Genomic DNA, 22634 nt, shown 5'->3' with positions numbered 1-22634 from the left:
CAAAATGAGTGACGAGGGTGCAGCTAACCCGGACAAGGACGACATCGCGCAGCTCGTCCGCATCAAGACGGACTTCCCCCGCGTCAAGCTGGTTCTCTACGGCGGCCACGGTGCCCCTCTGGTAAGACCCTCTCCCTTCCTTCCTACCTTTACGCAATTTCAACGCTCCCCGTATAAACAACCCCCCAACCTGACAACACCACAGGTCGCCCACCACCTCGCCGAAGCAGCCATCCCCGTCATCCTCACGGGCAACCGCGGCGCCCCGGACCGCTGGGAGAAGAAGGACATCCCCGTGGGGCCCCCGCTGGCCGAAAGTGCCGCGAAGACGCTCCTCGACGCCGGCGTGCAGCTCGGGCTCGCTGTCGTGGGTGACTCGGGGGTCCATGCGCTGGCCCAGCATGCCCGGGTGGCCGGGAAGCAGGCGGGATTGTCGGATCTGGAGGCGATCGCGCTGGTGTCGACGAGTCTGGAGGAGATTCTGGGGCTTCGCTCAGGGCAAAGTGCGAGGGGGGAGGGAGAGGCGTATGTGGGGGACTTTGTGGTTTGGGAGGGAAATCCGTTGCGCGGGGAAGGGTCGGTGGTTGTTTCGGTGCTGGAGGGCGGGGAGGTCGCAGATTGTTGGCCGGATAGGGTTGGGGCTGTTTTGTAGGGTTGGCCAGGGGAGCTGGTTGAGGGTGAGGTGGGGGGGGGGGGGATTGAGATACGTTGCAAAGCGAGACTATATCCTGATTACTACAAACATATGGTTTCTATATCCCCGCCTGGTTAAAACGATGTAGGCACCAATATCACCACTCAAGCCAACCTCTCCAAGTCCAAGTCCAACCGCCACACATCGCCCAACCGCTCATTCGACTCGGCCAAACCCCCATGAACAACCACACTTACACCTGACCCACCCCCCTCAAGCACATCCGCAGCAAACCACCCCCTCGCCACCGGCCTGTCCCCGTCCCCGTCCCCGTCCCCGTCCCCCTCCCTCTTCCCCTGAACAAGCACCCACTTCCCCGCCTCCAGATCGAAAACCCAAACATCCCCCAACATCATCCCAGCCCCCTGATGCCCCAAAGAACTAGGATCACACTCCCCGAACATGGTCACCAGAACCCAACGCCCCAGCCCCGTCCTAGCAGCAAGCAAACACCCCACACTCCTGGCCCCGGGCCCGACCACCCCATCCGCCACAAACCCAACCGTGCGCCACACATCCGCGACGGGATCATAGACATCCACCGCCCCGCCTTGCTCGCGCGTCCCATCGAAGCCATTCATCCGGTACACCTTCCCGTCCGCGAAGGCGAGCGAGGCGCCCCCGCGCGCCGGGCCGGGGGCCGGGGCGCACTCGCGCCAGCGGCGGGTGGTCAGGTCGAAGGCCCAGAGGTCGCGGAGGCGGCCGGCGGCCGGACAGCCGGCGTGCAGGTAGATGGTGTCTGTGCCGTTGGTGGTTAGGGCGTGGTAGCTTCGGCCGACGGGGAAGGGGGCGGCCGGGTCGGAGGGGGTCAGTTGCGTCCAGACGCTGTCGGTGGAGTCGAAGACCCAGAGGGCGCCGCGCTCTTCGAGCGGGGCCATGGCGGCGCCGCCGCGGCCCGAGAAGATGTAGAGTTTGTTGACGAGGGCGGTTGAGGCGGTGCCCACTCGGGGTTGTGGGTGTGGGTGCGCGGTGGAGGTTGGGGTTGGGGTTGGGGTTGGGGTTGGGGTTGGAATTGTTCGGGGTGCTGGTTGGGGTTAGTTCGGGTACTGTATAGCTTGCTGAGTTGATATATGAGTGGGAGCGGCCTACTGGGGCTCACAGCGAGACGGTATACGGTTGAGTCGACGGGTTCGCGGGGCCGCAGCTCGCCGCCGTAGATGTAGGCGTGGTCGCCTAGGATGGTGAGGGTCTGCGATGACCTCTGGATTGAGGGAGAGGTATCGGACAGAAGCTGGGTCCAGGTAGCGCGCACCATGGTGGCTGGATTGATCGTCAGGGGTTATGAAATGATGAGAAAAGGCGTGCCTTGACTCCTGGATGGTGGCCGTGAACTCGGTTATATAGACGGTGATAAGTTACTTCCTGGGCCGACTTGTATGCTTGCTCGCTGGATGTGGGTCTGACTGGTGTGTATCGCCGTAAAGCTGATACGGGCGTAAAGTATGCCCCGATTAGGTTTAGAGCATTAGTCTTGGCATTGATTAGTAGTTCGATCGGCCATCGTTTTTGATGCACCCTCGATTCTCTTAGTTCATGAAAGCGGGGTTTTCTCCATCCATGTCGTGCCATCCGCGTCGTGTCCGCATACCACGACATCAATTGGCTGGTTGATGTCCAGCAGCTTCGATTTTGGGATGTCTTCCGGCACGGCCGGCAAAACCAACGTTACCGCCCGTGCGTGGGACCAGTATCGCGAGATATGCGAGATGATGCGCTTGGCGAGATGAGTGGGATAGTGCGAGTGCTCGAAGCCTCGTGTCTTTCGTTCAAGCTCCGGCCATACAATGTCGAGAATGTAGTCGAACAGCGTATCGGATCGCCATAGGAAGACCAGTTGGAGAAGGCACTCTGCCAGACTGAATGTGTAGACATCCGCCGTGCTTAATGCCCCAAGGTCCAGCCTGCCAATGACCTTGCATGCACTGTACGCCAAATCATCAAGCTTGTTGGAGGTAGCTGAGTTCAGGTCGATGGGCGGGTTATCAGACATGCACGCCCCGTGGGCTTCCTCGAACATCATCTCGCAAAGAATGCAGTATACGGCATTCATCGCATCACGATGGCTAGGATATACCGGTTCATAGGAAGTCAAGGGACACTCCGGTAGTTCTTCCGTAGCTGTATCGACAGCTGCAGTGCAGCGTGGTCGCCTGTCATTCACCCGCGACCTCCACACCTCTAGCCGTTCCTTCTGAACCATCAACAAGCCCCGCAAGTGGGAGCCTCGCACAAAACCCTCCTGTGCTTCAACATACTCGTCCGGCGGCGAGCATCTCCCTAGCATCGTGTTCAGCACTCTATGCGCGACACGGCCGATGTCTCTCGACGACTCCTGGATTCGGTGCGTGCCGGCTACCGAGCGAAACACAACCAGCCGCGAGCGTATCTCCATAGACTTGATCAAGATATCATAAATGAGGTCATCTGGACTCATCCCCAACACACAGCTGAGATACAGATGATCGGTGGGGTCTGGAAAGCAGTTCGGGCCGAACGAGCTGATCCCTTCGCCCTCGAGGAGCAGCGAGGGTGGCTTCGACAGTCGATGGGAGACACAGAGCCGATGCCACATCTGCAGGGCCCCAACTCCATCCGGGGAGCGCATGATCTGTTCCCGGCATTGTGCGACAAATCGCAGGGTATCCCAGACTGCTAGCCGGAAACTGAGATGATTCGTCGAGGCGTGGTGGTAGTAAGCGAGGAGAACGAGGGCCCGCAGAATCGAGGCTGCATTGCGTGCCACTTCGCCTGCAGTCGCGGTGCGGCAGAGTTGAAGTGCGCGGTCATGATAATTGCGTGCTTGGCGGTGATGGCGGGAATTGACCAGGGGGCTAAACACAGGGATTTGATGATCATTCACGAGGTGGCGACTCTGGACCGGTGCGTTGAGCATGGACAGGCTGGAGGCTGAGATGCAGAGAGCGGCAGCACGCAGGTAGGGGGCGTCGAAGATATCCTCCACAGACGTCATTGACAATGCCGGTAGCAGATGGCGTACATGATCCTGGAAGTGGCTCAGGTAACGGACCTCAAGGCCGTCCCCAAGATCTAGCGAAGGGGAGAGTCCAGCTGCGGTGAGGTCACTCGCGAGAAGGGGTTTAACCGACGGATCGTATTTACTATGAGCCTTTCTCGACGCAGCGGCGGAATCTGCCGCCGCAGACGACGCGACAATCGCCTGCGTATGTCGCTGGAAGGTTGCTTGATCGGTGTGTCGGAAAGTCAAACTCACCCCGTAACTGCACTCCAGCGATAACCGAACACAGGCGCGGCAGTGAGGTTTGGTTTCATCGCACTGACGCTACATCAGATCGACGGCTCATGGGGCACAATTACAAAGAAACGAACCTTTTTGCCTCTTCTTCGGCATGACTTGCACCCTGAGTGCTTCCGAGTGACCTTGCTGGACCTTGTCCTAGTCGTCGTCATACCATTGGGGGGCATGTTGGCATTTTAGGTCCGGAGTTGGCAGCAAAGCTCTGTTTCTATGGCATCTTGCAACCTGGCAGTGGCGTGTGGGGGTGGTGTCAAGATTCGGAGCCAGGAACTTGGGACGTTGCCCTGACCCTCGGTTACAGTACTAGGTTACAGTACCAGTACCGCAAGCTGCCCTGCCACTTACCCAGACTTACCCATTTGTGGTGATAAATTACGCATACTGGCCTGCCCCCTTACAATACAACAATACGCGCCTATGGATACCCATTCCAGTCTGCACCTTGGGATCATATCATCATTCAATCTTGTAAACCGGGGAGGAACATGCCTCGGAAGAATGTTTCTACGACTAGGTGAATCATGCATGAATCACAATTCCTGATCGGGCTGCCGATCGATACGATCTACCAATGCTGTGTCTAGACCATCGGCGGACGTCGCGGGAAGGCGGAGATAATCGGGGCTAAATGTAGCTAAGCCCCCTTGATCTCAGAGATACGTACTTGAGGATCTGTGCCACACAATTCTAGGGCTGGGTCACTGCCACGTCTCGCCATGACGAGCGTGGTGGACATGCATCATCGAGACAATGGTGAACTCAAATAAGGCCTTTCTTGAGACGAAGCCTGGTTCACTTGCCATTCATCCTTTCCGCATCTTGCGATCAACCAATGATCGGCCACGAACCTTGACTGCTCTCTTACTCATCGTAGTTACAGCATGGTGAAGCCATGATGACGCCCCAGCCAGCAACAACAGCCACAACACATCTATAAAGTCCGTCAAGTCGGGCTTTCTTCAGTTTCATCATCAACAGTCAATTGAACAATCCAGACCTTGTTTGACCAAGCATACCTTCAACAACATTTCGACCAATTCCTGCACATATATTTCCCTGTGAACCAGCACATATCACACATCCTTCCATCATGCAGAACGAGTACGGACAGGGCATCTCCCACGCCACCGGTGGCTCCAGAGTACCGGAGAAAGTCCAGCAGAAAGCTCCCCAAGGACTAGAAGAGTCCTTGCCCAACAAGGTATGGCCGCTATCTCCCCATAGGTCTCTCCCCCCTCTAGACTAATGACTGACATGTTGACTCCAGCTCCATGACACCGGCTCCGGAACTGGTCGCCAGACTCACGCCCTCAACGACGGTGAAGACTCTATTGTCCCCAAGAGCATCCAGAAGGCCGTCCCTGAGAAGCTCGAGCGCGCACTGCCCAACAAGATCCACAACACCGGTGATGAATAGATGATCTTGCATAGCGGAACGTCTTCCGTGATTGTGATCCGTGACGATACAGAAGTATTTTTTTTCATGGAGAAATGATTTATGTCATGTTGTATTCAATGTTATGAAATATGAAATAATGGAATTCTGATTTGGTTATCCATCGTCTAAATTCATTCTGTGTAAATAAAGAATTAGTCAAGAACTTCGATTTGTATAAAGATCATTTCGATCCTGAAGTATACATACCCCTTTTCGGAAGATTGACATAGAAGCACCATCGCCATAACGGGGTGGAAATGCAGCTCAGTCATAGTCTTTGACTAGAGTTGAAAGAGAGCTCACATACCAGTTTGTTGGGGAACACTCCACCCAGTGGGTCCGGCAAATACGGCCACACCATACGTGGCCCCCCTCGTGGCCGTATCACAGGTCAGTAAATGATATGTTCGAACCTTGAAGGGTTTACTCACGCAAACAACGGATGTCGTTCGAGTAGTACACTCTGACCCACAATGAGCAGTGCACCGGACAGAGGCCCAGCATCCCCACAGCCAGCAATGGCGCGTCCCAGAATAAGAACGACGGAGCTCGGCGCTACGCCACAGATGACACTTCCCAGCTCAAAGGTCAACAGCGATGTCAGGAAGACCCATTTGATACTGGATATTGTGTAGGGGCTTCCCACGAGGAGTTGCGCGGACGCGGTAGTCAGAAGGTAGGCTGAGATTGGTGTCGGTTATTCGGCAGGAGTATGAAGCGGCTGGGACAAACGTACCACTGCCATACCAGCCTACATCCTCCACCGTGTGGAACTCAGAAGTGACTGCAGGAACCGCTGTGGCCATAATGGAGAAGCTATCAGGGTGTATTGTTAGCTCAATCCTTGCAGGAGCGGCGAACTAGAAGTGTACCTACTCGAGGGATACGAGGATGATTGTCAGACAGATGCCGATGGTGGGTAGCAATAGCTTCCATCCATCTGGGTACTCCTTTTCCTCGGCCCAGGGGGGTTAGCTGCATCGATAGTCGAGGATATTGTGGGCGGACTGCGAGCTGCAAGTGAATGTTGAGTGCAGTTTTAAGAGGGTTGAATAGGCAGTAAGACTACAAAAGCTGGAGAAATAGGTTCTCCTTTGTTTTGTTTATGTTCCCATCCCTTCGGGCGACGCGTAACTTAGCTGAACAGCCCTAGAGCCATCCAAGCAACAAAGACAATGTGACACAAGGCTGGCCGATCTTAGGGCAAGGTTACAAACATCAGCGAGGGGGTTGACTTCACCAAAACCGGTCAGCGAGTCACTGTCGTTCACTTTTCCTAATAGCACTCGACGGAACTCGCGTGTTTCAATGGAGTGATGATGAGATATGAATCACCCTGTTACGCCTCGCTTGCGTTCAGGGAGAAGCATCACTGGCAAACACGGCTGTCTGGCTTCAAAAGTGACCCAAAGACAAGATCCCAGTAAGGTCTTCACAGTGCACCGAAAATGTAATTGCTTTGAAGCAGCCCTGAAGTTAGTTTAGCTAGTAAGTTTTTCTGGTGTCGTTGGCAGATTTCAAGGAAAGTGGCCTAGGATCCGTGGTTTTGTGGACACACTCTACATTCTCTTCTGATTTTACTCGTGCGCCGGAGATGTATCACCCTCGGCTCCCTCTGGTCGGATGAATAGGCCACTAAGCCAACACCATGTCAGAATCGAGCATGGTTCGAGTCTATATAAACGGGTAGATTTATCACTTACCTCTCCGTCTAAAGTAGTGTACGAGGTTCGTGGAGGCTGTGACGCCCAGATGAGATGATGCTGTCAAGCATTACAAGCATCAGCCACAGCATTGTGGCTCAAAGCCTTATCAGTTCAGATAATGGTTGCCTATCTTGGGACGGAGTAAAATCAGCGAATAAGCAAAGCATCCTCAAGCCACTCGGAGTAGATTAATCTTCGACGCTGCTTTCACTGGCCACGGGCGCCATCGGAGTCCGATGCTTACCCTTCCATCCTGCGCCCAAGCACAAATCCTTCGCCATGATGCGGGATGTGATGACAGGTGAGTCAAGTATATAAGTATTGCTGGCTTCTGCCATGAAAGCCTAACGGTTCTGGTCAGGCCTGGCCACTGTCAGCAAGCACTGCTGCTCGACAACTAGCGATACGATATGGCGTCGTTGTCGACACAATGCACGAGTGCCAGCGATGCTGTGTTTGGCCCTCGGGTCAGCGTCGCCTGTCGCTCGTTTGACTTCACGCTTTATTTTGAAGATGTGATGTTCGCGTGCCTGCCCGCGGCTCTTTGCCTGTTGCTTCTTCCGATCTCGGTCTGGCAGCTTTGGCACGAGCCTCGTCGCATCAGGAGGTCTGCCCTGTTGGCTTCCAAGCTAGTATGTTGATTAGCACTATTCCCACGATGCAAAGTAGATACTAACATGCTCAGTTAACACTTGGGACACTATTTGCTGTCCAAATTGCGTTCTTAGCTCTCCGTCAGTCGCAACCTCTAACCCCTGCGGACGGTGCCTCGCTCGCCGCGGATGTGTTGGAAGTGGTGGCCATCGCCAGTGCGATGTGGCTGTCCTACTTGAGCCACTGTCGCTCTATCCAGCCCTCTACGCTGCTGATTGTCTATTTCTCGACTCGTACCCTGTTGGGAATCGCCCGGGTGCGGACGCTGTGGCTCATGCGCGCCGCCACGGCAGACGCCGCCATCTTCACCGTGGAGATCAGCCTAACTTTTCTATCATTGATCCTGGAGTCAATCGAGAAAGCATCAATTCTTGCCGAGAAAGCCGCGAGGCCCGCCACGCCGGAGCCGTTCAGTGGGTTCTGGAAGCTTGCGAGCTTCGCCTGGCTGGCAGGAACCTTCCGCCAGGGCTACTCCAAGGTCCTTTCAGTCCACGACCTGCCTGATCTCGACCCTCAGCTGAGGAGTGAGGTCGTGGGTAAACAGCTTCAGGATGCCTGGTCGCAAACTGGTAATGTTGCGTTGTTTCTTGGGACTTCGTGTCTGTTCTAACAAGACTATGCTCTCGGGCTGATAGAAAACCAAACCGCAAAGTATGCCTTGCTCCGCACCTCGACGCGAGCCTACCTAAGCGCACTGCTCGCAGCGGTCATTCCTCGCCTGCTGCTGACGGGCTTCACCTTCTGCCAGCCCTTTCTGGTGGATGCGACCGTGACATGGGTCGGGAACCGGGACGCGGCCCTGGACTCGGGCAAAGGGCTGATCGCGGCGTTTGCGATCGTGTACACCGGCATGGCGGTAAGTTGCGTACCGGCATGGGTTGAAAGGACATGTGTACATACCTGCACAATGCTGGTGCTGATGTTGTTGGATGAAGGTATTCACAGCACTGTCCGGCTACCACACCTTCCGCTTCACCGTCCGTCTCCGCGCCGGACTGATCTCCCTCGTCCACCACCAAACCGTGCGAACCAGGGCGGTCGACCTTGGGGAGATTACCGGAGTGACACTGATGGGGACCGATGTCGAGCGCATCACGTCGGGCTTCTTCTCCATCCACGATCTGTGGGCCTGCTTGATCGACATCGCGGTCGCCATTTTCTTACTCGCCAGGCAACTGGGAGTTGCGAGTGTTGTTCCGGTGGTGATGGTCGTGGGTAAGTAGATCCCCAGTACCCTATTCAAAAGACATTCAGGCATCGATAGTAACAAAATCCAGTCTTCTTTGGCTGCACGTTCAAGCTCTCAGCGTCCAGCAACACCGCTCAACGCGTCTGGATAGAAAAAGTGGAAGACCGGATCCGATTCACTTCGTATGCGCTGGAGAACATCAAGTCGGTCAAGATGCTCGGCCTCTCGCCGAGGATGTCTGCAATGATTGGAGGATTGCGGTATGCCGAAGTGGCTGCTTCGACGGTGTTTCGGAAGCTGGTGATCGGAAGTGTGGTACTGTGTATGTCGCCGAATCGAATCTCAATGTTGGAAACCCCGCAGGAAAATGCTGACAAGACCTCCCTGTCTGAACAGCGAATTCACCTGCCAATCTGGCGCCGATGGCGACTTTCACGCTCTATGTGATCATCGCTCTCGTCAAACATAACAACTCCATCCTCGCTGCCAAAGCCTTTACCTCTCTGTCATTGATCTCGCTGCTGACGACCCCGGTCTTGACCTTCATCCAGTCGGTCCCATCTGTGGTGGAATGCCTGGGTTGTTTTGATCGGATCCAGGAGTATTGCAGCAAGTCGCTGGGGCCGGATGAGTCTGAGGCACAGCACGAACACGACGGTATCCCCCTAAGCTCACTGAAAACGCAAGCATCAGAGCAGAACGGGAGCGCAGTCGAGTTCACCGGGCAAAGCTTCGCCTGGGGACAAACAACTGCCCCCGTGCTACAGGACATTCACCTGAAGATCCCACGTGGCGCCATAACCATGGTAGTCGGGCCGATCGGTAGCGGAAAGACGACGTTAATCGAGAGTATACTGTGCGAGACAGTCCTCGCAGGCGAGGAAGTCACCAGAAACCATGGTTCCATCGCATACTGCGCCCAGACTCCATGGCTGCAAAGCCAGACCATCCGTGAAAACATCCTTGGGTCGAGTCTGATGGACTCGGCCTGGTACGAGACGGTGATTAGGGCTTGCGGGCTCGAGAAAGACATGGCGCGTCTGCCACGCCGGGATCAGACGCCAGTTGTCAGCAATGGACTGACCCTGAGTGGGGGACAGAAACAACGCATTGTGGGTGGCTTCCAGCCATTGTTTGTTGATAGCATCGTCACTGATATTGTTTCGATAGGCGTTGGCGCGAGCACTGTACGCCCGACCTCGAGTTGTTCTGCTGGATGACATCTTCAGCGGTATCGACGCTACAGCAACGGACAACATTGCGCGCAGCTTGTTCGGCGACAGTGGCCTGTTCCGGGCATTCGAGACGACGGTCGTGCTTGCGACGCATTCGGGTACAGTACCTGGACTTCTGACAACGGGCGCATATGTACCTGGACTGACCAATCATTGGTACAGGTTTCCTTCTTCAATTTGCAGACACAGTTGTCGTGCTGCGTGAAGGCCGGGTTGTTGAAGCTGGTGCACTCGACGCTCTGAAGCAAAGTAGCGACTTTGTGCGCAACCTCAAGGTAACAGTATCAGAAGTTTCTGGTAGCGAGAGTGAGTCGAGCAGCGACTCTGAGCAGCTTGAACATGTAGACAAGCACAGCACCAACTCAGAAGCTGTCGAGTCGGCCGATGAAGACGCCACAGACGATCAGAGCCGCCAGACTGGAGACTTTGCGGTCTACGCTTACTACGCCACTGCGGCCGGGCGCCTAAATATCGTTCTGTCGCTGGTGTTCGCTTTCATGTGGGCCTTCTGCAATGAATTTTCCAGTACGTTGAAGGATGGGTTCTGCATTGTCCGAGGAGGTTTCGCTGACATGGGTCCATAGCTGTGTGGGTGAACTGGTGGACAGCGGCAAACGAGAAGAGTCCCAACTCGAAAGTGGGCATGTATCTGGGAGTTTACATCCTTTTTGGACTATCAGGAGCTATCTTGCTGGTTGCCACTTGCTGGTATGCAGCATCCCACATCGACTACAACCGACTGTCTAACATGCGAACAGGATCACCATCGTGACCATAATCTCCCGCTCAGCACTCAAGCTGCACGACAATGTGTTAACCAGCACGTTCCGTGCCTCCTTCCAGTTCTTCCACAATGCAGACATCGGCAGCATCACCAATAGGTCAGAACCAGCATCAGCACCAGCATACCTTTCCCTCCGGAGCTAACCACCCTCGCACATCACAGATTCAGCCAAGACATGGACCTGATCGACATGCGCCTGCCCGTCGAAGCACTCAACGTAATCGCAAGTAAGTCATGCACCCTTCCAGCCCTACATTGCCTCCCTCCCTCCCCGCAGTCTAACCCCTCGAAACAGTGCTATCCACCTGCCTGGTCAAACTGGTCATTCTAGCCATCTTCGCCAAATACCTCGCCGCTGCGATCCCCTTCGCGGCCGCAATCGTCTACATGACCCAGAAGTTCTACCTGCGGACCTCGCGCCAGCTGCGGTTCCTCGACATCGAGGCCAAGGCGCCGCTGTACACGCACTTCCTGGAGCTGGTCAGCGGGGCGGCGACGGTGCGCGCGTTCGCGTGGCAGTCGCGGTTCGACGCGGCGTGCACGGCGCTGCTGAACACCTCGCAGCGGCCCGTCTACCTGCTGTACTGCGTGCAGCAGTGCTTGGGCTTCGTGCTGGACATCCTGGTGACGATCCTCGCCGTCATCCTCGTCGCGACCGTGGTCTTCCTGCGGGAGCGGTTCGATCCCGGCGAGGTCGGCGTCGCGCTGGTCATCGTCATGACCTTCAACCAGACGCTGATGCTGCTGGTCAAATACTGGACGCAGATGGAGACCTCGATCGGGGCGGTGTCGCGCGTCAAGGCCTACGCCGCCACCACCGAGCCCGAGGAGCGGCACCCGGAGCTCCTTGCCGCGCTGCCGGCGCCGTGGCCCCATGCCGGGGCGATCCAGCTGCGCGATGTGTTGGCTAGCCATTCGTGCGTCACCCCCTTCTCTGTCTGTGACATACAACAGCTAACACAGTGTACAGACAGAACGCCACCCCCGTGCTCAAGGGCATCAGCATGTCCGTGCGCGCCGGCGAGAAGGTAGCCATCTGCGGGCCCTCGGGCAGCGGCAAGACGAGCCTCATCCTGGCGCTGCTGCGCATGGTCGAGATCCAGGCGGGCTCCGTGCGGATCGACGGCCACGACCTGGTCGCCTACCCGCGGGAGGAGATCCGCGCGAATCTGACCGTGATCACGCAGGAGCCGTTCCTGATGACGGGCACCGTGCGGTTCAACATCGACCCGGTCGGCGGCGCGGCGGACGAGGCGATCATCGCCGCCCTGCAGCGGCTGCGGCTGTGGGAGCGCATCGAGCGCGAGGGAGGGCTGGAGATGGTGATGAAGCCGACCTCGTGGTCGTTGGGCCAGCGGCAGCTGCTGTGTCTGGCGCGGGCGATGGTGCGCAAGAGTCGTGTGTTGATTCTCGATGAGGCGACCAGCAGGTATGTATTCTTTTGTCCCTTGAGTTCTTTTTATGGGTGCTGGGGCTGGGCTGAACAATGTGTAGTGTGGATCACGAGACGGAGGATATCATGCAGGATGTCATTGAGACGGAGTTCGCGTCTCACACCGTGCTGGCGGTGATGCATCGCCTGCGGTTGATTCATCGGTATGATCGGGTTGCGGTCTTGAATGCGGGTAGGTTGTTGGAGCTGGATAGTCCTGCTGCTCTGTTGGGTCGTGATTCTTTGTTTCGACAGCTTTACCAGTCTGGACATGGTGGTGCGAGTAGATGATGTTGGTGATGATGATGAGTGGTGACGATTGTTCACTAGAGCTGAGAGATGATGATATACACGAAGCCACGATACTATACACAGAAGAATAATACTATACACATGCGAGCCAGACAACCTCACCACTCGCGCCGAACACGGATCGCGTAAGAAGGCTCCTCACTCCCTCCCTGCAGGGTATACACATCCAACCTCTCCGGATCGTATCGATGGTTGTAAAGCTTCATCCCCGGCGGACACGAGACCAGCTTCTCCAGGGCCCTAACCACCTCCCACGCCCAATCGATCTCCGCGCCCAACTCCCTCGCCAGCATATTACAGCGCACCATAATCTGCCAGCAGCGGTGCAGATACCGCCGCAGCTGCCTGCGATTCCGCTCATGGAGCGGATCATGCGGCACGCATAGCCGCGATCGGGGCTCCTTGTTGCCCTCGTCGCTCAAGGTCGTCATCTCCGCCGCCCAGTCGTCGGGCACGCCGCGCTCGCGGAGATAGGCCTCGACGCGCGCGGTGTCCTGTTGACTCGGACGGAAGCCCGCTTTGTCAGACGCGAGGAACAACGGGAAGGGCAGCTCGCCGTACGTGAAGCAATCCTTCTCCTTGGCCTCGGCGAGAATGGCCAGGAACGCGTCCACGGAGACGTCCTCGTGCTGCTGCCACAGCCGCTTGAGGCGGTCGCGCCGTCCCTCCTCGTCTCGTGCGCAGGACTCCTCGTACCACGGATCTCCCTGCTCCAGGATCCGCACCTGGCTCGCGAAGCCGAACTGCGGCTCCAGGCCCAGAAACTGGCGGTGCGGGTACCGCGACATCTCCGTCGCTTGCCAGAGGCGCGTCCATTCGTCGACCGGGCGCTGGTACATTTTTGTGGTGCGGTAGTCGTGCGCATAGGCCCTGGTCCCGGCTGCATGCTCCGAGGCCGAAGAAGAAGAGGAAGAAGAGTGTAACTCCGGGAAGCAGTAGAGAGTATTTAACGTCAGGTACATCTCCAGCGCGGCGTCGAAGATCGGGCCCCACCCGTGGTCCATCTCACACTGCCTCAGTTAGTCATGACGATAATCAACTCGAGCTGTACAACACATAATTGCAACTTGGAAACCACCCGCCAATTACAACAAGGGAAATGAAAATGGGAGGGAAGCGGCGGTACTCACTAGTTCAATGCAGGAACAATCCTGCACGCGCATCCACTCCTTCAGCCCGATGTCGGGATGCGCGCACAGCCGGAAAAGGATATCCATCTCTCCGAGCACGAGCAGGGTGCTGACGACCTGCAGATTGAAGAACCCCTCGCCGTTGACCTCTTCGAACCGGAAACAGTCGTTCCATTGGTACGGCCGGAGGAAGGCGGCGGCCCGGCGCTCGGTGTATGGGAGCGGACAGCCGCAGGCAAAGTCGGTGGTGCTGTCGATGTGCTGGCATAGCTGCTGCGTCTTTTGAATGTTTCTCTTGGGGTGGTGCCAGCGAAAGGTGAGGGGGTGGATGCGCGCGGCTAGGCGGTCATCTAGGAGGAGTTCGTCGCGCGCCGGCGGGAGGTATTTCGGGGCGTACTGTTGCCGCGCGGCGGTTGTGTCCTCGTTGAGGGCGCGGGCGAAGGAGGTGACGAAGTGGCCTAGATCCTTAGCTTGGGTGGGGAGGAAGCGGAAGTAGAGGTTAGCGATGGTGGTGTCCGGGCTGGTGTGGGTTGGGGCACGGTGGATGAGGTGCGAGGTTAGGCTGCGCCAGGGGATACGGTGGGCGCGGTGGGCCATTGGGGATGGGAGGATTGAAGATTGGAAGACTTGATCGATAAAGCTAGCTGTGTGAGCTTACCTTATAGTTCAAGGGGAAGACCCTGATCAGGGGCCACAGACTACGGGGTCATAGTAAGACCTAATTGACTAGCAAACTCATTCCTGTGCTAGGAGGTAGTGAAATCGCCTTCCTTGTTTAGGACTTTTGGCTTGGATTAGTACTGTGGCTTTTCCTGATCAGCCTAGAGTAGTTCAAGGTCCAATATAAAAGAAGGGTAGCTGGCCGTCGGACTCCGGGTGGGCCCAGGGTCCCTCGGAGCTTATCGGGGCACTGTCCTCCCCGAGTCAGCGCGAGTCCCTAATCTTGTCCTAGGGCTTATTAGGGCTGCAAGGACTATATTAAAAGGACCCATAATGGCATGTATCCAGATGAGATGTCCTGAGTTGGTAGGAGATCTGATCTAGTAAGATTAGGTACAATTTTGCACGGTTCAGGCTAATAAGATGGTTCTATCCAAATATTACAACCGAAGAACTCCTGGGTTCTCTCTACTCCATGACTGGTGGGACCTGTCTCTTTTCGCATGCACCAAGTGCGGTGTACTACCCTCTTGCTATAAAGTAATCCCTTACCACCTGCTAAGCAGCCCTGCCCGGGGAGAATCCGTGCGGCTATTGTGGAACCGCCGTGCTGTACCTATGGAGTACGGAGGGATCTTTGGAAGCCATATACAAATAGAGGTAGCGCTCCAATCCTTTTCTCCCAGTTCCAGTTCACTTCACCCGCATACATCATAAGTCCTCCGCATACAAACACTCCCACCTCATAAATATAGATAAAATGAATATATAATATAAATAATTTACATCATTCTTATCATAATTTTTAATGTATATATTTTATCTAACTTGATATCATTATCCTGCTGTTTTGATTATATGTCAATTTCTTCATTTCGATAGATATTAAATTATAATTTAATCCTTAAATTTACAAATTTTTATTAGATATTGATCAGATTTCTGAGCTCTCAGGGCTGACGCCACGAAGACCTCGTTGTTCGCTGGGTGCCATTAGTAGTCGGTACACAATCGCCTGGTGTAGCACCACAGACCGAGATCTTCGTCGGAAAACAAGACTGCGTTTACAATAACCAAAGATTTGCGAACGACGTACTATACAGAGGACTGGCGAGGTCCCGGGTGGATGTTTTGGTCATTAGGTGTGAACAATGATGGTAGAATGTTGCAGCTTCCCTACCGCTTACCACTGGGGCTTGAAAGTGAGTTTCACGAAGCGCGGTTTGCAAGATTGGCCTTGAGACCTTGAGCTTCGACAAGACATGGTGGAAGTTGCTAGTCAATAGCATTGATTGAGTTGGAGATATCTTAAGATCCGCTCTTAAGCCACTAACCCAAACCTGCATAGTGCGAATCGCAATCCCGATAGATTTCGGAGCTGAACGATAGTATCGGACATAGACAGACAGTGTATCAACATCAAAGAGTATATAAGGAAAGACAATGCCAACCCAAAACCAGAACGATCAGCTCACCATAGTCCTACCACAATACACCCCGCCCCAAAATGCGCCCCAACCCCAACCCCATCCCGACAACCTTCCTCTCACGCAACAATCTCCAGCTAGCCGCCCATCTGTACCCGCCGTGCCGCAATGCCCCCTCCCGCGCCGGCGCCGCCATCATAATCGCCCACCCGTGGACTTCCATCAAAGAACAATCCCCGGCCAACTACGCCCGCTACCTCTCCGCCGCCGGGTTCACCTGCCTGACCTACGACGCCGCCCACCACGGCGAATCCCCCGGCCACCCCCGCCACCTGGAAGACCCCTACCAGCGCGTCGAGGAGATCAAGAACGCAGCCACCCACCTAGCCACCAACCTTTCTGACTTGGTGGATCCCCACCGCATCGGGGTCCTAGGCATCTGCGCCGCAGGCGGGTACGCCGCCTTCGCCGCGCAGACGGACCTGCGACTCCGGGCCGTGGCGACCGTCTCCGCGGCGTGCGTGGGCGAGTTAGTCCGGCGCGGGGGTTCTTTATCCCAAGACACCGTTGACCCGGAGATCCTGCAGACGCAACTTGCGCTAGCAGCAAAGGACCGCACTGCCAGGGACCTAGACCTCTCCAACCGGGCAGAAGGAGATGAAGATGAGGATCAAGGTGTAGGGCTGGTGCGAATGCTCCCGCAGCGCTACGAGGACCTACCCGCCGATGCACCCCCGGCCATGCGGGATTTCGCGGCATACTACTGCACCCCCCGGGGCCACCATCCCCGGGCCGAAGGGGTGGCGCGCGCGCAGAGCTGGGATCTGATGGCGAATTTCGAGGCGTTTCGGTTCATGGATAGGGTTAGTCCAAGGCCGGTGTTGATGGTTGTTGGGGAGAGGGCGGAGAGTCGATGGGTGAGTGAGGCTGCTGTTGAGCGGGCAAGGGAGCCGAAGGAGGTGTTTGTGGTGGAGGGGAGGTCGCATGCTGATTTGTATGATCGCGTCGAGGAGGATGGGGTCGGGGAGAAGTTGGTGCAGTTTTTTATGGGGGGGTTGGTGGGGGTTTAGGGTTGGATTGGGTGGCGGTATGAGTGCTTTCACGACTGGAGTAGGGCTTCGGACTCTAGCACTCAGTGGTGAGTTTTTATGGTCGGCAAGTTGAGAAAGATTTTTGTACATAAGTACAGGTGGTTCTTTGGCCTTCCAGTGATTATACGAGAGCCATAAAAAGGCACAGAAGATTGGAGAGATCCACTATAAATGTGGGGTGAAGATAAATAATGGTTAAACGCAAAAGTGTGGATATCCATCCTTAGGGTTGGTATCCTCTAAATGCCTTTATTGCAGTTCGGAACACATGTAGCTGTCAAGATGCAGTTATAGTTCCATCAAAATGAAGTCATTATCATCATTATCCGCGAATTATGCTGTACATACAATCACTGTTTATCATCATTCTAAATCATCACGCTCATCACCCAGTCAAATGCTCTATTGCGCAACAAGAACACCCCTGTATCTCATCTTGCCTTCATTCAGCGTTTTCAATGCCTCCTGCACACCCTCCTGCGTCAACGGGAAGGTCATCTTGATAGGCTTGATGCCGTGCAAGGCAGCGAAGGCCAGCATGTCGCGGTGGACCTGTCTCGCGGAGACGATGCCGCCCTGCACGCGCAGACCACTGGTGAGAAGGGTCATGTAGGGGAACTTGAACTCGGAGCTGTCGACGGAGAGCGGCGAGATAACAGCGCCGGGGGCCAGGACGGAGGTGTAGAGGTTCCAGTCGGGCTGGCTGCTGGTGGAGACGATCAAATGATTAAGAGGCTTGCCGATCTTGAGCTCCTTGGCGCCCTTGGTCGCGTGGAACTCCTTCGCGCCCAGCTTGAGCGCCTCCTCCTTCTTGCTGTCACTGCCGGAGAACACGACGACGTCGCAGCCCATCTTGGCGGCGAACTGGATGGCCAGGTGGCCGAGCCCGCCGATGCCGACGATGCCCACGCGGGAGGTCGACTTCACACCCGCCACAACGAGGGCGTTGAAAACGGTCGACCCGCCGCACATGAGCGGGGCCGAGTCCTCGTTGCTGAGCCCGTCGGGGATCTTGAACAGGAAGGCCTCGCGCCAGACGGCGTGGGTGGCGAACGAGCCCTGATCCAGATCCGCCCCCGCATACATCGCCCGCTCCGGGCACATCGTCTCCCACCCCGTCAGGCAGTTGGAGCACCGCCCGCAGCAGTCGTGCTCGTACCCCCAGCCCACCCGGTCGCCCTTCTTCAGGTCCTGCACCTCAGGGCCCACCTCCTCGACCACGCCGGCGCCCTCGTGGCCCAGCGCCATGTCGGTTGTCTGGTAGTGCAAATCCGTCCCGCACACCCCGGAGTGGGTGACCCGCACCAGCACTTGGTCTTTCTTCAGCTCATCGCGGTGGGTGGTGGCTTGCTTGATGGATCCGTCTTTGGATCCTTTGTAGACGGTGAAATCGTATCCCATGGTTGCGATTGGTGTATAGGTTGGTAATGAGGAGAACTTCGAGAGATAGTGTAAGGACCTTGCAAGAATCCCGATAGAAATGGGTTCTCTTTCGTCCGGGCTATATAAGATGTCGGGGAGAAACATGATGTCACCGGGATCCACCGAAAATTGCCGCATGCGGTAATTTCGGCAGGCGACGGAGCCAGCGATGATATCAGGTCAGGATGAGGTCAGTCCAGTCTATTGTTACTTCTGCGCACCGTGCGCCTGGTGAATGATTCAGTAGTGACGCGATTAAATAATAAAGTTCTGATATTATCTCGGCTAGCCGTGCATGTGGTATCTTTCATGGAAGAACATCGAAGTATTACCAATCCTTATCTCGGGTTTGTCATGATTGAGTGTTTGCATTAGTTTCAGGGCATGATTAGGAGAATGGTATTGCAGCCTGGCACAACGAGCTTAATTGCATGTGGGATTGGAATGTGTCAAGCTGGGCTGCATGGAGCGTTGCCAAGCTCATAATGCATGGCTGGATACTCGCCGATCACTTGGTGCCTTAGGCATAAAGACGTATTCCTCCTTTTACCAGCGCCGTCTCTTAACACAGCCATGCTGGACGGAGGTTGGAATGATACGAAGTCTGATACTGAGGTTTTCTGCTAACTCAATATGCTAAGAAAAAGCGATCATATAGATTTCCTGTGGTAGCTATCTCCCGGCTAGTTTGATCCCCCAGCAACAAAACAAAGATAGGTCCAAGAAACGCCGGTGCCGTCCCCAGTCTCATATCACTAACCACACCTCCATCCCTTTGATAGAATTCTCGCAGAAAAAAAGGAAAAACACATTAAAGAGAAAGAAAGAGTAGGGTGCAGTCTCTTGCTTGGAAGATTCAAACAGAGAAGCCGAGTCGCTTATCTCCTGACAGCACGGACAGCGTCGATTGTGATGGTCCTGGGATACCAAGACTTTGCAACAACCCGGGACAGATGAGGGTACGTAAGAATCACAAGCGAATGGAGAGCCGCATTAACAATGCAATTGGGGTTCCATACCAGAGTTTCACCCTGCCCGGCCTCCCATTTCAGGATCGTCTCTCGCGGACCGTCGATCTCCCACCGTTCTACCATTCTCTCTTTCTTCGGCAGATCGCTGCTGTACGGGGCAGGGCCGTTGCCGACGACAATGGAAAACGACCGGCACCCACCGAAACAATGAACAAGATAGCACAGCTCACTGGGGTCAGCCAGAAAGAACTCTTCGGACACGGCAAGTTGTTTGAATTCTGGGCTGAAAAGAAGATTGTCTTTGTAGTCCGGCGCGGCAGGATCAAGGCCAAGATAGAGTGTATCATTTTCCGCAACGAATGGGCGAGTTAAGAGGAAAGTCCCCTTGTGGTTAAAGCGCTTGCGCAGAGGACGATGCTTGTTAAGCCAGTGGAGAGCGACCGAATGGGACTCGTGGTTGACGTAAAGCAGGGGCATCGCTGTCTGGTGAGTTCCGGGAGCAACGGGATAGTAAAGGGTCGGCTGGATCCGACGATGCCGGCCATTCCTTCCCCGTTTCCATTCAGTCTTCTCGACCCATGGATAGAGTGTAGCCCTTTCTGTCAGGATCGGCAGCGCATGCTTCCAAATCTCAAGGCGTAGCTCAGTAGGGAGCCAGGGAAATCGTCTGAAGGTCGGGTGCTTGTTTTTGGGAGCTGGCATGTCTGTGTGAGTTTTTGAAGGATGAAGCCAAAGGGCCTAGCCCAGTAGAATGGCTGGAGGAAGTGGTTTATATGAAGGGACACGAGGGTCGAAGGTGAAAGGGCTAGAAAGTGAAAGAGTAACCCGAGAAGACGTGTGGCTCAGTCCTCCTCTGATGGACAAACTGGGTGAGTGAAGCAAGAATAGAGGCCACTTAGGTCTTTGTTGACTGTTGGTGTTCGGCCTTCGCCAAATGAGTTGTAGAAGGAGTATCTCAAATACGAGGTGGGAAGTCAAGGCAGTGTGAATTGTATGTAAAGTATGCGGCCGGTAGATCGACAGGTTTACCTTGATATTCAGCCCTAAAGCATAAGCCAAGTTTGACTTCCAGCTCACTTCCGTCTGATGGGTAAAAGATTGGGACTCTGTCACCCAGTGACAGCAAATAGATCAAAGGTGTATGATGACGGGTGCGCTTCGTGAATGACGTTAAAGCTAGTGATACAAAGATGAGGTATCATATCCTTCTGTCTGTGCAAGCAGCAAGACAGCAACTGGCCTGTGATACGCTACAGTTCCTCAGCAGTCCCACATCTCTGTAGAGGAAGTTTTCAAAACAAGGCATCCAAATACTTGATCTGCAGCCCTGCTTGACATTGCATTCATCTTAAGCATTTGCGTCTGGATCTGATGTCGAAATTGTTACTCCTGCATTGTAAACGGTAATATACAAATCATTTCCTGTATTTAACCAACCTCTATTCCCCCTTCCGCGACTGCTTCAATATCTCCACCTCACTTCCGCCTCGAATGACCCCGACGCGCATCATCGATAGAAGATTATGCGCCGCATTCGAATGATAATACACCCCCCCATTAAACATAGCAGTCGAATCCTTTCCAATGCCAGCATTGATCATCGCCCGTCCCCCGGGATGCTCCTCCACAAACTGGCTCACATCATGCACGACCCCGGCCACCGCCACAAGGGCCCGACTCTTCGCCAACTCCACATACTCTTCCCACTCCAACACAGGCAAGTCCTTGATAGGCGTGCCCCAATCCAACCTCGCGCGCCGCTGATCGACCTTCTTCTGCATCTGCTGCACCCTCCCCTTCTCAATCTCATTCGCGCGGAACACCTTTAAATCATACGCGAGCCCCATCTGCTTCCACAGCCAGATCACCCACTTGGTGGGGTCATACTGATACCACTGGATCGCATTCCGGTAATCGGAGGGAAACTCATGATGAAAGTTGTGGTAGCCCTCACCCAGCGTGGCCAGGGCGGTGATAGCATGATCGCGCGGGGAGTTGCGGTCGTCGAAGGGCTGCTCGCCCAGCCAGTGGGCCAGCGAGTTAATGCAGAAGGTCGCCTGCTGCACGAAGAAGATGCGCAGGATGCCCGCGTAGACGAAGCCGCCCCACCAGTCGCCCCAGAGCCCCGCGCCCAGCATCGGCACCCCCATGCCCATCACCGCCACTACGAGGAGGTAGTGCCGGTGCTGCCACACCACCACGGGGTCCTCGTTCAGATCCGAAATGTCCGTCCGCCCGATCCGCTTCGGGTTCTGCTTGAAGATCATCCACCCGAAGTGCGAGTAGAAGAGGCCCTTGTTCACCGAGTACGGGTCTTGGTCGGTGTCGGTGTACCGGTGGTGCGCCCGGTGCAGTCGGGACCACCACCGCGCCGAGCCCTCGACGGCTCCGCCTCCGGCGGCGGCGAGCCAGATGCGGAGCGGGAGGGTCGCGGAGTAGGAGCTGTGGGACCAGAGACGGTGGTATCCTGTGCCGTTTCGAGTGAGGTTAGGATTGGGTTCTGTGGTTGGGTGGTTGGGGGGAGTTGCGGGCTGCGGGCTGAGGCCACGTACCAGCTGTGATGCCTAGGCCGGTGAAGAAATAGTAGGCGATGGCCCAGATGGCGGTTTTGAACTGCAGGGGAACCCAAAATGCTTGGATGCAGCCGTAGAGGGGAATTCCGATGATCATGATGACATTGAGCCAGTCGATGTGTTGGTGCCAGTTGCGCAGGGTGATGGGGGTGTCGGCTATGTGCACTTGCTTCGGCACATCCCCTGTTCGTACAGCGGACGTGTTTGCGGTTTTGGGAGGCATGATGGCCTGATTCTGCTGTGTGTGTGCACTACCGAATCAGGAGGGATGCCAGGTTGGTTGATTGCGAGGAGGGAAAAAGATAGAAATTGATATTGCTCAAGAGTATGAATTGAGTTCTGATGTAGTCTGTTCTAAGCCAGAAGCATCAGAGCAATCAATGGTTTTATCTCTACTACAATGGACAATATTGACACAAGGGCGACCGACTCGCCCCCGGACTGTTGGGCCAGTGACATGATGCGGATGTGGTTCGATGTCGGATCAGACGAAAAGGTACGATCTCATTCGCTGCAGCAATCCCAACAGCTCGAGTCAGCCATGTTCCTGACTCGGTCTCAAGGCAAAGGATTCATGCATCAAGATCGATAGAGCTCAAACATGGTTGACGACGCATACCTGGATCGATGTTGTGCTCT

The 22634-nt window shown here is 55.4% G+C and overlaps 11 protein-coding genes across 11 annotated transcripts; 4 read left to right on the top strand and 7 right to left on the bottom strand.

Moving 5' to 3' along the window:
* Positions 1-4: 4 nt before the first annotated feature.
* On the top strand, positions 5-652 carry BO95DRAFT_490257 (uncharacterized protein; the record flags this gene model as incomplete). Its single annotated transcript, XM_025590612.1, has 1 exon — positions 5-652. The coding sequence occupies one exon, from the start codon at positions 5-7 to the stop codon at positions 650-652; it is 648 nt and encodes a 215-aa protein (XP_025436219.1).
* Positions 653-798: 146 nt separating this feature from the next.
* BO95DRAFT_490255 (Kelch repeat protein) lies at positions 799-2087 on the bottom strand (the record flags this gene model as incomplete). Its single annotated transcript, XM_025590611.1, has 2 exons — positions 1784-2087; positions 799-1718 (listed from the first exon to the last, which is right to left on the bottom strand). The coding sequence occupies exons 1-2, from the start codon at positions 1947-1949 to the stop codon at positions 799-801; spliced, it is 1086 nt and encodes a 361-aa protein (XP_025436218.1). The 5' UTR covers positions 1950-2087.
* A 138-nt stretch (positions 2088-2225) lies between these two features.
* On the bottom strand, positions 2226-4123 carry BO95DRAFT_426302 (uncharacterized protein; the record flags this gene model as incomplete). Its single annotated transcript, XM_025584751.1, has 3 exons — positions 2226-3777; positions 3832-3989; positions 4043-4123. 3 exons carry the CDS (start codon positions 4121-4123, stop codon positions 2226-2228), a joined length of 1791 nt encoding a protein of 596 aa, XP_025436217.1.
* An 832-nt stretch (positions 4124-4955) lies between these two features.
* On the top strand, positions 4956-5509 carry BO95DRAFT_519300 (uncharacterized protein). Its single transcript, XM_025592027.1, has 2 exons — positions 4956-5172; positions 5239-5509. Exons 1-2 carry the CDS (start codon positions 5062-5064, stop codon positions 5386-5388), a joined length of 261 nt encoding a protein of 86 aa, XP_025436216.1. The 5' UTR covers positions 4956-5061; the 3' UTR covers positions 5389-5509.
* Positions 5510-5836: 327 nt separating this feature from the next.
* BO95DRAFT_377446 (MFS general substrate transporter) lies at positions 5837-6368 on the bottom strand (the record flags this gene model as incomplete). Its single annotated transcript, XM_025583260.1, has 3 exons — positions 5837-6090; positions 6146-6225; positions 6286-6368. Coding segments are annotated over 3 exons (417 nt in total), but the record flags the coding sequence as incomplete, so codon positions are not given.
* Positions 6369-7469: 1101 nt separating this feature from the next.
* Positions 7470-12760, top strand: BO95DRAFT_45677 (putative ABC multidrug transporter). Its single transcript, XM_025588433.1, has 14 exons — positions 7470-7747; positions 7801-8338; positions 8405-8625; positions 8705-8984; positions 9047-9280; positions 9355-10070; positions 10129-10291; positions 10356-10718; positions 10778-10901; positions 10952-11074; positions 11140-11204; positions 11273-11894; positions 11948-12406; positions 12472-12760. Exons 1-14 carry the CDS (start codon positions 7526-7528, stop codon positions 12698-12700), a joined length of 4359 nt encoding a protein of 1452 aa, XP_025436214.1. The 5' UTR covers positions 7470-7525; the 3' UTR covers positions 12701-12760.
* Position 12761: 1 nt separating this feature from the next.
* BO95DRAFT_519298 (uncharacterized protein) lies at positions 12762-14451 on the bottom strand (the record flags this gene model as incomplete). Its single annotated transcript, XM_025592026.1, has 2 exons — positions 12762-13731; positions 13852-14451. 2 exons carry the CDS (start codon positions 14446-14448, stop codon positions 12820-12822), a joined length of 1509 nt encoding a protein of 502 aa, XP_025436213.1. The 3' UTR covers positions 12762-12819.
* A 1567-nt stretch (positions 14452-16018) lies between these two features.
* On the top strand, positions 16019-17008 carry BO95DRAFT_490240 (alpha/beta hydrolase; the record flags this gene model as incomplete). Its single annotated transcript, XM_025590610.1, has 1 exon — positions 16019-17008. One exon carries the CDS (start codon positions 16019-16021, stop codon positions 17006-17008), a length of 990 nt encoding a protein of 329 aa, XP_025436212.1.
* Positions 17009-17431: 423 nt separating this feature from the next.
* BO95DRAFT_477711 (NAD(P)-dependent alcohol dehydrogenase) lies at positions 17432-18454 on the bottom strand (the record flags this gene model as incomplete). The annotated part of the gene is made up of 1 exon (XM_025590002.1): positions 17432-18454. Exon 1 carries the CDS (start codon positions 18428-18430, stop codon positions 17432-17434), a length of 999 nt encoding a protein of 332 aa, XP_025436211.1. The 5' UTR covers positions 18431-18454.
* Positions 18455-19264: 810 nt separating this feature from the next.
* BO95DRAFT_490238 (2EXR domain-containing protein) lies at positions 19265-20126 on the bottom strand (the record flags this gene model as incomplete). Its single annotated transcript, XM_025590608.1, has 1 exon — positions 19265-20126. A coding segment is annotated over one exon (797 nt), but the record flags the coding sequence as incomplete, so codon positions are not given.
* Positions 20127-20709: 583 nt separating this feature from the next.
* On the bottom strand, positions 20710-22590 carry BO95DRAFT_448515 (acyl-CoA desaturase). Its single transcript, XM_025587867.1, has 2 exons — positions 21975-22590; positions 20710-21889 (listed from the first exon to the last, which is right to left on the bottom strand). Exons 1-2 carry the CDS (start codon positions 22216-22218, stop codon positions 20862-20864), a joined length of 1272 nt encoding a protein of 423 aa, XP_025436209.1. The 5' UTR covers positions 22219-22590; the 3' UTR covers positions 20710-20861.
* Positions 22591-22634: the final 44 nt, after the last annotated feature.

Source organism: Aspergillus brunneoviolaceus (assembly GCF_003184695.1).
Source record: "Aspergillus brunneoviolaceus CBS 621.78 unplaced genomic scaffold BO95scaffold_130, whole genome shotgun sequence".
Lineage (NCBI taxonomy): Eukaryota > Fungi > Ascomycota > Eurotiomycetes > Eurotiales > Aspergillaceae > Aspergillus > Aspergillus brunneoviolaceus.
Note: the sequence above shows the minus strand (reverse complement) of the source record. Positions and strands in the feature narration are given on the sequence as shown.

What these genes read in the sequence shown, in the direction of transcription:
- BO95DRAFT_45677 (XM_025588433.1), top strand. Translation starts at nt 7,526, where the DNA reads ATGGCGTCGTTGTCGACACAATGCACGAGTGCCAGCGATGCTGTGTTT. An exon ending in GGATGCCTGGTCGCAAACTG is followed by an intron (nt 8,339 to 8,404) that starts GTAATGTTGCGT and finishes TCGGGCTGATAG; the next exon opens with AAAACCAAACCGCAAAGTAT. An exon ending in GATGTGTTGGCTAGCCATTC is followed by an intron (nt 11,895 to 11,947) that starts GTGCGTCACCCC and finishes CACAGTGTACAG; the next exon opens with ACAGAACGCCACCCCCGTGC.
- BO95DRAFT_448515 (XM_025587867.1), bottom strand. Translation starts at nt 22,218, where the DNA reads ATGCCTCCCAAAACCGCAAACACGTCCGCTGTACGAACAGGGGATGTG. An exon ending in CGGCCTAGGCATCACAGCTG is followed by an intron (nt 21,890 to 21,974) that starts GTACGTGGCCTC and finishes GAAACGGCACAG; the next exon opens with GATACCACCGTCTCTGGTCC.
- BO95DRAFT_519300 (XM_025592027.1), top strand. Translation starts at nt 5,062, where the DNA reads ATGCAGAACGAGTACGGACAGGGCATCTCCCACGCCACCGGTGGCTCC. An exon ending in AAGAGTCCTTGCCCAACAAG is followed by an intron (nt 5,173 to 5,238) that starts GTATGGCCGCTA and finishes TGTTGACTCCAG; the next exon opens with CTCCATGACACCGGCTCCGG.